The sequence below is a fragment of the Chanos chanos genome, chromosome 5, assembly GCF_902362185.1.
Source record: "Chanos chanos chromosome 5, fChaCha1.1, whole genome shotgun sequence".
NCBI classification, from domain to species: Eukaryota; Metazoa; Chordata; class Actinopteri; order Gonorynchiformes; family Chanidae; genus Chanos; species Chanos chanos.
The window spans coordinates 2,327,842-2,340,609 of NC_044499.1; the positions used below are offsets into that span (position 1 = coordinate 2,327,842).

The 12,768-nt window shown below is 39.2% G+C and overlaps 1 protein-coding gene across 1 annotated transcript; it reads right to left on the reverse strand.

Moving 5' to 3' along the window:
- Window positions 1-646: 646 nt before the first annotated feature.
- LOC115811276 (uncharacterized) lies at window positions 647-9,358 on the reverse strand. The gene is made up of 4 exons (XM_030773421.1): window positions 9,204-9,358; window positions 7,568-7,662; window positions 1,956-2,200; window positions 647-802 (listed from the first exon to the last, which is right to left on the reverse strand). The coding sequence occupies exons 1-4, from the start codon at window positions 9,356-9,358 to the stop codon at window positions 647-649; spliced, it is 651 nt and encodes a 216-aa protein (XP_030629281.1).
- Between the last annotated feature and the right edge of the window lie 3,410 nt (window positions 9,359-12,768).

Genomic DNA, 12,768 nt, shown 5'->3' on the forward strand with positions numbered 1-12,768 from the left:
TCTAGAGGAAAGAGAACAGGTCCAGCTGATAATGACTAACTATTAAACTAATGAAAACATAAACTCGAACGTGCTGGTATAGCGTGGCTGTATATCTCCCTCTAGTGGTTAAACTGAGACATAACAATGTGACCCTGGAGAAAACAGGGAATGTCCCTCAGTGACAGTATGGCTGGAGATATTGCCGTACCGTTGTCAGTATTCTGCTGTAGCTTCACCTTTTGGTTTAAAAGTTGTTATGTCCCTGGATGATGCTTTTGTGTGTGTGTGTGTGTGTGTGTGTGTGTGTGTGTGTGTGTGTGCGTGCGCAAATGTGTGAGGCTATGTGTGCATTTTTGTGTGTGCGTGTCTGTGTGTGTGTATACTTCTTTTCTTTTTTGATTTTTCCTTTCTTTAATAAGCCTGTCAGTATTTCATCCTCACGTTCTGTAATTATATTTAGCTCATACACTGGGACTGTAGGGAGTTGGGAGCCTTTTTATTCAGTTGCATTTTCTCCTGTTTTCTCTTGTTTTCATCCTGTTTTTATGTTTATGACATTATCAGCACTGAACAAATCTCATTGATTGTATGCTTATAGTTTTATTAAGATGTCATCCACAGAGGAGAAAAGAAGAAAAGAGAAGAGGAATGTATGAAGAGATGGTCAGGCTCCAGCGACGGCCTGGTCGTGGAGACGTTTGTGACGTAGAGATGAGGGATCTTGCCACACTCTCTTGGGCTTGGGATTGATCCGCTCTGCTTGATGCGTAAAGGTTGGTTTCCATTTGAACTTTGTTACACAGGAAGCCTTTGCACCAGGCTGTGAGGACAATGTCACCAACACTCATGTTAGCAAGGGATGCATAAATATCACATTACATCTTTTTCTGCAGTTTGTGGGTGTGTCATGGCACACTGAGTACGTAGTCCATGGTTTTGGAAATGAAATGATGTGCACAAAATGATTAAAATGTAATTAAATGTGGTGTAAATTATTAAATATATGATGCAGATTCACAACTACAGACAGACTACTGCACTGACTGTGGAGCTCCAGTGTTTTTCTTAATTCAGTCTTTACACAATGAGCATAATCAAACCCAAACCCAATGACTGGAGTCACAGCCACCAATACGATTAGAACTGTTTCACAGACAGACAGCAGTAACAGGCCCAAGACTCCAGCTGATCATCCTCAGATTAAAAGACCGGGGAAATAAGTAGCACAAACTTTCTCGTGTGAGGAACTGAGAAATAGATGGACCAAACATTTAATAAAAGTGTTTTTCTGAACCCATACCATGTTTCAGAGAAAATGTTAGCTGTCCTTACATGTACTTTGCCTGAACTGTGACCTTTACCTGCAGTATGTTAACATGCAGGATTAGATGGATAAATTTAGGCAGCAGCAAGTCCCTGTTGAGAAGTGACTACCATCACCTTGTGTGTGGTGTTTATAAGACCTCGCTGACTTGTCCCTGAGACTTGTCTGTGTGAACTCTGTAAGAGTCACATGAACCAGGATCTCTTTTTAATTTTTGTGGAGCACATCTCCGCTATCTCCTAATTTCAGTCAGCATCTCAAAATATATAATCAAATATATAATCAAAGATATAAGCAAAGATACAATCAAATGTGAAACGAGTGGAGCTGAAACAGTCTAATTACAATATGGTATATATAACAATAATATATATATATATATATATATATATATATATATATATATATAACCATAACAATATAATATAATATAGATAGATAGATAAGCAATATATCATATAGTATATACTCTATAAACAGTCTAATAATAATATAGTATATATAATAATATATCGTATAGTATATACTCTATAAACAGTGTTTATGCTATGAAGAACAACTATTACAGTCTGAAGTAAAAGTAAATTTAAAAAGGAATGTAAATAATGAAAAAAAAAAGCATTTGAAAAGTAAGTTACACTCTCTTTACCTGTTCAAAGCTCTTTTTACCGTAGCGAACCAGCGTAGCAATGTGCTCACAGTTGTTCATGAAGGGATCCCACCATTTACAATTATGGTGCAGTCCAGTGATGACTTTAATTATTTCATCCTTCTCCAAAGGCTTCCAGCCTTCTCTACCATCGAGGTAGTTAAACTTCTTCCATTTGCCTTTCACCCTTTCCATGGTGTCGAAAACACAATCAGATAGCTTCCACCACACCTCCACACTAGGGCCTAACAGAGAAACAACACATCCATAGAGTAATGTCTGTTACAGAGATGTGCAGTTATATATTATGCTGCCACCCCCATATATATTAGCAATATCAAATTAATTTACTCAGTAATCAGGTATATATGTAGCTGTGTTTATTTACCAAATATATGAAAAATATCCTGTTCATCAGTCTTCTGTTCGAGTCCTGCAGTCTTGCCTTTCCCCACGTAAACAGCCCAGTGAATATATAATAATGTCCCTTTTTTAGTAAAGCGATGAAATGCAACAAGGTCTCCAAATTCAAGCTGTAAAAGGAAGAGAAAACACAGGACTTACGGGTGAGGCACAGAGCTGGTGGTGTTTGGTACAGGTGAGGCTCAGAGGTGGTGGTGTTTGGTACAGGTGAGGCTCAGAGGTGTTTGGGCAGAGGGAGGAATGGCGTGTACGCATAAAAAAAGAAGGTGCCACACGACTTTAACAGTCACCTTTGAGTCTGAATTACACACGTTTTAACTTGGATAGAAAGTTAAACAGAAAAAAATAAAGCTACAAGCAGCAACGCCAGGGCCAAGCAGGTCATAGGCACGATGTAAACAGGCAATCAGAACAACCCTGGAACAAGACACAAGTTCATTACAGTGTGGGCAGGCTGACCCCCACTCTTAGAGCCTTAGCAGATGCCAAGAAAATCTACATAGCACTCCCATGGCCTGCCATAGAAAATCAAAGAAAAAAAAGGATAATACCAAGATTGCTATAGAACAAAATACAACACAGAGGGTTCATAATTTCTCAACTAGAAATTTGGCTGAAATATCGGCTTTTGTCTTGGAGTTATATCTTAATACATTTTTACATGTTTGTCTGCTATAGCGCCACCATGTGGCCAAATTTTATGAAACTCGGTGGGGACTGAGTACTATACCAAGTTTGGCATCAATCCATGGAAGCATTGTTGAGAAAAACTCACTTCCTCTTCGGAGCAGTTGCCATCACAATTCATTGGACGACAGTGGCAATACTGTTTGGCCTAGCAAGATTCTTTATAGAACTCTGGCTCAGGTCCCTCTCTAGATGAAACATACCAAATTTGGTGGTGATTGGATCAATGGCCTAGGACTAGTTCGCAAAAGCAGGTTTTCCGAAAAATGCAAAATGGCGGACAATCCAATGTGGCATATTTTCAAGAAATGGATCCATTCTCTTCAGCATGACCCAGGCAATAAGGTGACTTAAAGATCACCACTCTAGGTCAAAAGGTTCAAAAGTTATAAGCAAAAAATATATGGTGGAGTTTGGCCTGTTACTGCGCTCTATGAAGGTGCCAAATTTCATCATGATCCATGAAGGGCTTCTATGATCTGCCATTGAAAATTACTTATTCCAAGATGGCTGACAAACAAAATGGCTGACGGCTAGGGGTCATAGTTTTCCAGTTAGGGCTTGATACTGTGATGATGCACAAGAAGTTTGGCTGAAATATCTGCTTTTGTCTTGGAGTTATTTGAATACATTTTGTGATGTTTTCCTAGTATAGCGCCACCATGTCGCCAAATGTCATGAAACTTGGTGGGGCCCCAGTATATATCATGTCAATGAATTGTAGTTCATTGTAGTTCAAGTTTGGTATCCATCCATGCAAGCATTGCTGAGATATGCTCACTTCCTGTTTGAAGCCTTCGCCATCAGAATTTATCAAACGACCACGGCCGCACCCTTTGGCCTAGCAAAATTCTTTATACAACTTTTGATCAGGATGGTCTGTAGATGATGTGTACCAAATTTGGTGGTGATTGGATCAACGGTCTAGGACTAGTTCTCAAAAGTAGGTTTTTTGAAAAATTCAAAATGGTGGAAAATCTGCTTAGACGGAAATTGATGCCATTCAACTCGCCATAATCCAAAGATTCAGGGGGAAAAAGATCACAACTCTAGGACAAAGGATTCAAAAGTTATGAGCAAATATGTACCAAAAACTTACCTTGATTTTTGGCCTGTTGGTGGCGCTAAAGGGATGGATGGAGAGACCTCAAATTTGGTGCCTGGATACATTGGACTGTCCTTTATCAATGTGCCAAATTTCACAAAAATCTACCAAGGGGTTCCAGGGGCTACCATAGACCCGCATGTGACGTGGTATAATAATAATAGTGGAACTTACTAACAATTACAATAGGGTTCCAGCAGCTTCACTGCTTGGCCCCTAAAAATGCAACTTTTCTCTGCTTCAGTGTCTCAGTGTTGATGGATTTAATCTCTCATTCTGCACATCTGTATAACACACTTGTACAATTTATAACCTGTACAACACTAGTGTATTTGGAAACTTAAGTTCAACTACAAATACATTTTGACACACTTCAAAATTTCATTTGACAGTTAATATACTTCAATTATATTTAATCATTTCCACCAATATCATAAAATCTAAAGTCTACTGGGCTGCTCCTACCTTCAAACTATTATCGTAGCATCATGTAATTCGTTCGAATGTGATGTCCTCCATAATGTCAACTAAAATACCTCAGACCTCTTGATTTTAGAGTCAACATTTTCAACGCCTCAAACACGGCCATTGGTCCAACCTTTACTCTCAGTGATAACTGATCAGCCCTGACAGACACACCCATCCCCACAGGGAACATGAATTCTCCTGGATCCCCAACAACAACTCCCTGTCACTGTGGCACAGCCAGGGATAGGGATCAAAGGTAGGATTGTGTCCAATGTACGTCATAGCTTACCTTTTCAGAAGCCCCCATCTGTCATTTGTAATAAAAGAAAAACAGACAAGAATGTTAGCAAAATATGAGATTATTAATGGCTCTTAATTTAATATGAGGCTGTTAATTTAACCTGAGACAGTAAATTATGAGACTGTTAATGATTATTGATTGAAACATTTATCACTGAACACTTTAAAAGTGCTCCCCACTACTAAAATAGTCTTAGAGGTGATCTTTCAACATAACAATTTTTATGTCAAGTGAAACCTATCGGGCTCATTGTGTCTGGAGATATTGTATTATGTGGTTATGGCATTTCACACATACCGCTTCCAGTTTATCTTCTGTGTCGCTGAAAAATGGAAGCAAAGGCTTGCAGTTTACGGCTTCACTGAGAGGCTTACATTTCTCTTTGAGCTCCTTAATGCATTTGATCACATCCCCTTCATTCACTTCAAAGTCATACACTTTTGACCTGTCTTTGATTTCTTCCATTCTAACAAAGGTACAGTCTTGTAGATTTTAAAGAGAGAAGGATTTGACTGTTGTCAGCATGAATTCTCATAAAATAACATCAGTTATGACAAAAAGGCAAATGTTCTGTGTTAGCTTAATGTTTCAATAAAGTTCCACTGAGATATTGGCTTATGTACTAATGTATATTTACCAGTGAGGTCAAAAACATCATCCTTTTTGTCTTTCTTCATTCCATCAATTGGTTTTTCTCCCACATATACAGCCCATGCAATGAATAGAACTTTCCCGTGTATATCACGGAATTCAACGGAGATGAGATTCCCAAAGGTGGGCTGTAAAAAATGAGATATAAATCTAAATTATATAAATATAACATTTACATCAATGTAAATGTCATATTGTGCTATTTTATTTAACTGTTAACCAACCAATAACTTTAAGATTTTCTTTTTCAAATGTGTGCTTAGACGACAGGTACCAGCTATAGCTTGGCAGGTTGCCATATAGTCCTTAACCAATACAGATATTGGGAAAAGTTGCAGAAAAACCTCATGATAGTATTTACAGGAATGTGAGCCTGAGTACTTCCACATATTAGCACAACAAATTGAAGAGTTGAAAAGTCCATTGATCTTTTTGAAATCTCTTTTAAATCTCCAATGACCATAAAATTTTCAAAACTCCACCAGCTTCTTATCACTGCTGTCTCTAAAGTGACAGCTGAACACTGTACCACGACACCATACGCTGCTGTGTGTTTAGATCATAATTTACTTGCCATATTATGATGTTTTAAAATAAAATCCACCTCTTAGACTCACATGCAATCCAATAAGGAATCACTGGTAACTTATATTTAGTTTTTTTTTTTTTTTTTTTTAGATTTTAGACATGTGGAGGTAATTAAAGAATTAGATTCTAACAATAGAGGTACTTTCTATATTTTTGGAAATAACATGACAGGGCAAGCAGTTTAACTTTCAGGTAAACTGAGAACAACTTTAGCCAAGAATGAAACAGTAGGTCATAGACTGACAAAAACAGTCAAAGGGAAATTCCACATTCTGAGGAGACTTCAATGCTGTAACATTTTCCTTAGACTGGGTATATCCAACCTGCACAGAGAGAATCCCAAACAGAAAAATGGCCTTTAACTTCAGCTTCTTTATCTCAGTAACAATGTCAAGCTATAGCTTTAGGCAGGAGAAAAAGAACAAGGGGAGAAAATTAAAATAAAAACTAAAATATTTGTTAACTTTTTTTTTTTTTTTTTACAGTTTTCAATGGTGATGATGCCATCACTGAATTTGATACTGTTGTAGTAAAACCCTATAAATAAAATCAAATAATCTCTAAATTTAAGGTTAAGAACACAAACACACAGAGACAAGCGTTAAAGATATCCGTGACTGTAGTGTTCTCTAAATGAGAATCTTAGCAGACAAAACCAGTAAATGATGTTTGTCCATTTGCCACTTAGTGCCGAATTGGAGAGAAAGATGAACATTGAATGGAGAGCTAACCAGTAATGTCAGGTTCAACTCAGAAAAATAAAATCACATACACATTCTGTTTTCCTGTGAGGAGAAATTATAAAGCTAAAGAACAAAGAAATGCTCTTGGTGAAACACAGCCATGTGTCTTCTGTTAAAAGAGCATTCTATGCTATTTCCAGTATTCTCAAGGAACAGAAGATTAGTGAAAGAAAGCGTAGAATGGAAGCAGCTGACCTGTGTGGAAGAGCAGGTATCATGTACTGATATTTGCAGGTATCATGTACTGATGTTTAAGAATGCTATGATCTGTAGGAATCCTACAGTTCCAGCTAGTGACAGAGTGACAACTGACTTCACATGATTGGTCCTAAAGATATGGGGGGATTTTTTGTTTGTGGATATAGCTGAGTTCAATTTAAAATTAAGGCAGTAGGATAAAATGACAATGATAGGCACATGACACATCATCAGTTCTGTAAGACCCATGTTCAGTGGTGAAACCAAAGTTTGCATGGTGATTTTGAATTTAACTATGATCAGAGTTCTATGTTATTGGTCAATTTTGGGAGTTTAATTTTGGCATTGTGCTACATATTAAATCATTTATCTAATGTGCATATTTGTCTAATATACATCTGTACCGTGTCAGAAGTTCCACTTGGTCCTGGTTTAGAGGGTGGATTACCAGCTTTCACTGAGAAGACCAGCTGGAGGAGCAGAGTCAGCAAAATGAACTTCAGCTTCAGCTTCTTCATCTTAGCAGATACACCGACCAATACACTAAAGAGGAAGAAAAAGAGAGAGAGAACATGAAAACAGTAATCGCCTACTCATCAGCTGTCTATTGTCATTGTTTTTGTCGTTGTTGTAACATCACTCAAAAACTGTGATAGTGTAGACACAGACTAACTACATTGCTGACGCTGTAAACACGAAAATGGTTTCATGCATCTTAATGCATCTTAATATCAAAACGGATTACAACACTTGTACATAGGATTGCTTCAATAACAATACTTCAACAGTTTGACTAAATTCCTTGTTACACAAGATTGATGTGTATTCTGTGTTTTCTAGGAACAGAAGTATAACTGAAGGCAAGTGTAGAGTGGAAATATCTTACCTGTGTGGAGGAGCAGGTTCTGTGGGCTGATAATGAGAGAATTTATATACTGTTCTCATCTCACCTCCTTTCTCTCCTCAGACCACACCCCACATACTGTACATCACAGGGTCTATGACCAGGCCTCTTTTGAATGATCAGATATGAATTTGGAATATTCAGTTCCATTGTAACTAGTTTCAAGTCACATTCAAATGATGAACATGTGAATTCTGATCACGGGATTTTTTTTTTTCTCAGTATGTGAATCTCCAGTTAATATTATGCTCAACACATGTATATAGTGTATTTACTAATCTGACAGGACAGTCCCAGAACAAAACTCAATATAACAGTTCAGAGAGGAAGATTCACACAGTACTGTGAATGTCTGTGAGACTGGTTGTAAATGGGGTTTGGTGGTTGTTGTTAATATTGACTGCTTACTGAAACAGAACTTTGAGTGTTTAAGGAGCAAAATACAGCTGAGAACATGTCAAAAACATCAGCTCCAGTGAACAGTCACTTAATGTTCTTATTTAGCATCTAAGATGTCTATAAAAACATAATAGGTAAAAACTGGTACTCACACTTCAGCATATTTGGCACATGAAATAAAAAATATAACTTTGTCAAATGTTGTTAAACCTACCACAGGCCTGAAGACAATGATCATGAATTAACCCGAAGAAAAATGATCTTTCCAGGCAAAACCCTAAACTGAACTTTAGTTCCATATAAGGATATCTATCAACTCAAACATTCAGTATGTACAGATTATTGTCATATACATAAACCAATGGGCAAACGTTAAATGTATTTTACTGTCAGGACTTGTGTTGGACTCAGATGCAGACCAGTAGGTGAATGATCTTGAGAGGTTTATTGCAACACGCAAAAGTCTTTCAATAGACTTGACAAAGAGCAGAATCCAAAATACCAGCAGAGGTCAAACCAGGAGAGGTCAGTCAGACGCAGGCAAACAATCCAAACAGCAAGTAAGAGAGCAAAATCCAGGGACAGGCAGAAGATTAAAAAACCAGTACACAGTAAGACGGGCAGGCAGAAGAACCAAAATCCAAAAGGCAAAAACAGTCAAAAAACAGGCAGGAGTCAAACGCCAGAGGCAAAATCAGAGTATCAAAATGGCTAGAACGTCACACAGAGATCAGTGGTACGAACTGACAAACAAAGGCTAGAACAGGTGAGGACCCAACACCTCTCTTCAGGGCCGTAGCCCTCCCAGTCCACGAGGTATTGCAGTCCGCGCCCCCGCCGTCGCACCCGCCATACACAGCGCGCCGTGAAGGCCTCAGAGCCCCCAGTGATGCCGGGGGTGAGGGGGGGTGGGGGTGGGGGGTCTGATATATTCATGGTTCTTATGATCCGTCCAAACCAGGAAAGGAGTTCTGATCCCTTTCATTCCTCCAGAACAAGTTTGACAGCGAGTAACTCTCGGTCACCAGTGTCATAATTACGCTCTGTGGGTGTTAGTCTTAGGGAGCAGAAGGCACAAGGGTGCAGTTTACCATCCTCAGTAGAGCGCTGGGACCAAACGCCGCCCACCCCCACGTCAGATGTGTCATTCTCCACAACCGCCTCTTCAACTCACAGAATGCCTTCTCAGCAGCTGGGTTCCAACAAAATCTCAGTTTGAGAACCACCACCTGAGTCGTACAGCGGCGAACCAGGAACCTGCAGGTCCTTCCTCTCACAGTGCTCTCTGGTTTTCGGGCTCCAGCCCACTACCTTTCCCACTGATCGAGCCCGGATTGCATATGTCATCACTTAGTTGGAGGGGCCTGCTGGGTGGTTTGCTGAGGGGTGGATGATGTGATAGGTGGTGACTGGCTAGACTTCAGTGCCAGCTGGATCTGCTGGGAGGCCATGCTGGTCAGAGTGCCAGAGAAGGCCTCCATTGATTGGTTTATGTTGGCAAAATGGCCCTCATGTCTTCACAACATTTCACCCTGTCGAGAGAGAGCCTCTCGAAGCTGGCTGGGGTCTGCTGAGTCCATCGTGTCTGGCAGGGGCACAACAGAAAAAACACTTCATGCAGGAACCCTGGCGTTTTACTACAACTGAAATGCTAATGAAATTGATTATGGCTGGTGTCTGAGTTTAAGACATGTGCTATAAAGTAACCTGGTACACAGCTTTTTAATATAGCCTTTTCTAATATAATGTCTAATTTGCAGAGGTCACTTGAATATTAGACACCTGACAGAGGCTTAAAGAGTGTTTAATGAATGAAGTTGTATCAGAAGCTTGTAGCTGCTGGGTTTAGGGTGAGTGTGGGTCAAATCTTAAATCTGAGATTATTTTTTGTTGAACCGAACAGCCTAAAATTGTTTCACACACTGCCATAATGAAGGTTCTCGGTAAGAAGTAAAACTATTTCGTTAGTTTGTGCTCTAATATCTTTTCAGAGAAGTTCATCTTGTCTTTTTATCCACCGAATGTTCACAGATTCATTTAACAAATTTCATGCTTACTAAAATTCCCATATAAAAAGTCAAGAGCTTGAATTCCTTGCAAACAAGGGAAATTCTTCTTAAAAAGGTTTTCTTAGACTGATTTACTGGTGCATGGTTTCAAAGAGACTAAACCTGACTAAACTATTTCCCCATATGCACATGCATTGAAGTGAACTGGCCTTAGAGAACAGTTCATTATCATAATCTGAGAACAATGATACAATAAAGAAACATATCAATAACACAGTTATAGTTGGCAGTTTTAACTGGCATGTGTCCATACCCTCATTTTGGGGATAAGATGAAAAGTTTGTCAGAGAACTCAGACATGGTCTACTGTCTAGATCTGGGATGTTCTATGTCTGTTTGCATGTCAACATTTCCCTGGTGCATACAAGTGCTCAGAATGATTTCTCATTGGTTTGCTGTCATAGACCCATCCTAGCAAATCAAAAATGTAAACGCGTCAGTGTATGTAAAGGAACACCTACACTTGTCCTTATAAGGACGCGCTCATTTGCCAAAGCATCTGGTTGAGTAAAAACTCAGTTACTCAGACACTGTGCACTTAGAGGGACGTGCATATATGACACAAACATTTGCATAGCAGATTTATAGTCAAGCATGAAAACTCCTCTCAACTGCCAACAGTTCACCGTAAAGGAAAACGCGTCAGCGTATGTAAAGGAACACCTACAGTTGTCCTTAAAAGGATGCGCTCATTTGCCTTGGGTAAAAATTCAGTTACTCAGACACTGTGCACTTAGAAAGACGTGCATATATGACACAGACATTTGCATAGCAGATTTATGGTCAAGCACGAAAACTCCTCTCGACTGCCAACAGTTCACCGTAAAGGAAAACGTCACAGAGTTTCTGTAGTTTAGACACTACAATATGTTCCTGCTTTGTCTCATCTTGAAGCCATTTGAAGTATTTCCAAAATCTGCACTACGACGCCTGTTCTACTTGATCAGCTGACCATAGCTGCCTTTACATTAGGAGATGTCATATGAATGCTTCCACATTACACTTGTTTTGATGAATGAAACAAGTATTTCTAGTTTGAAGTTTAGGTCATTTTACAATGTCATTCATTCCAATTATTAAACAGTACATTATAATTACTATTGTTATTGTAATTTTTTAGCACACACTCACTGGCCTATTGTCCATGTAAAGTCAGTGTGGTCATATATTATCATCAATATGCATTTTTCTGTAACTTTCGACGTGTCTGAGCCATTTTCTTCCCCTTTTTCAGTCGCTTCTCACGTCATCTTTGAGATTTTGATTCGTTACCTAAAATACTCATGCGAGTTGAAAGGTCTAACAGTTCACAGTGTAAATGGTCTGACCACTGCGGTCAAACGTACATTTGTAGTAAGAGATGAGGTGAGACACCAGGTGTCCATATCTGTAGCAGATTAAACCATATTGGCCTAAGTAACTCAACTGCCAGCCGCAATGAATGGACTGGCAGTTGAGTTTCAGTTGTAATAAAATATGTCTACAATGTGTCTGTGTTTGAAACATAATGATTATAGTCCAGAGTGGATGTGGAAGAGGACTGATAAGCCATATATGGGATTCAGGCTCAGTTGGGGGCTGCACTGTAAAGCGAATGTCCACCCCTCTTATCAGCAGCACTGCAGCTGTGGCAGGGACAGACGTGAATCGCTCTACATGTCTGACGGGATCAGTGCACATTCATAAAGGCAAACTGTTCAGAAGACGCGCATCAGGAATGTTAGGGATGTCCATCTTCTCACAGCACAGTTAATAAACTAAAACTATTCAGTAATTGTGTTTCTTCATTATTCTTTGAGGATCATTTAAATATTCTCTCACTGACGTGACTGAATGCGTGGAGCACCTCACCTCTCAGCACTCTAAAGTGGTTTAAGAAAAACACAAAGTTAAAAAATGCATTTGTCCCTATTGAGTGAGACCCCAGTTAGTGTCAGTGTTCCAGCACTTTGGGGAACTCTGGAGGAGAACGAGGAGTGACATGTGTGCAAAGCCAAACCAGTCTCTGCTGGCCTGTTTTAAGTGACAGCAAGTCAAAATGCCGGCGTGTTTGATTTTATGTTCGGCGTTCAGGCAAAACATTGGCTTTATCCAAAACCAGTCCCTGGCCCCTTCCTCTTTTGTGGACATTTCTGACAAAAGCTCAGATGTCACAGTTTCTATAAGCAGTGTGATTATAACCCCCCAAAAGTGACTTAACAATAAAAAGCACTAAGTTATTTAACATTGCGCTGTCACTGAAAATTTTCTTGACAAGAGAAGCAGAACTGAGGCCCT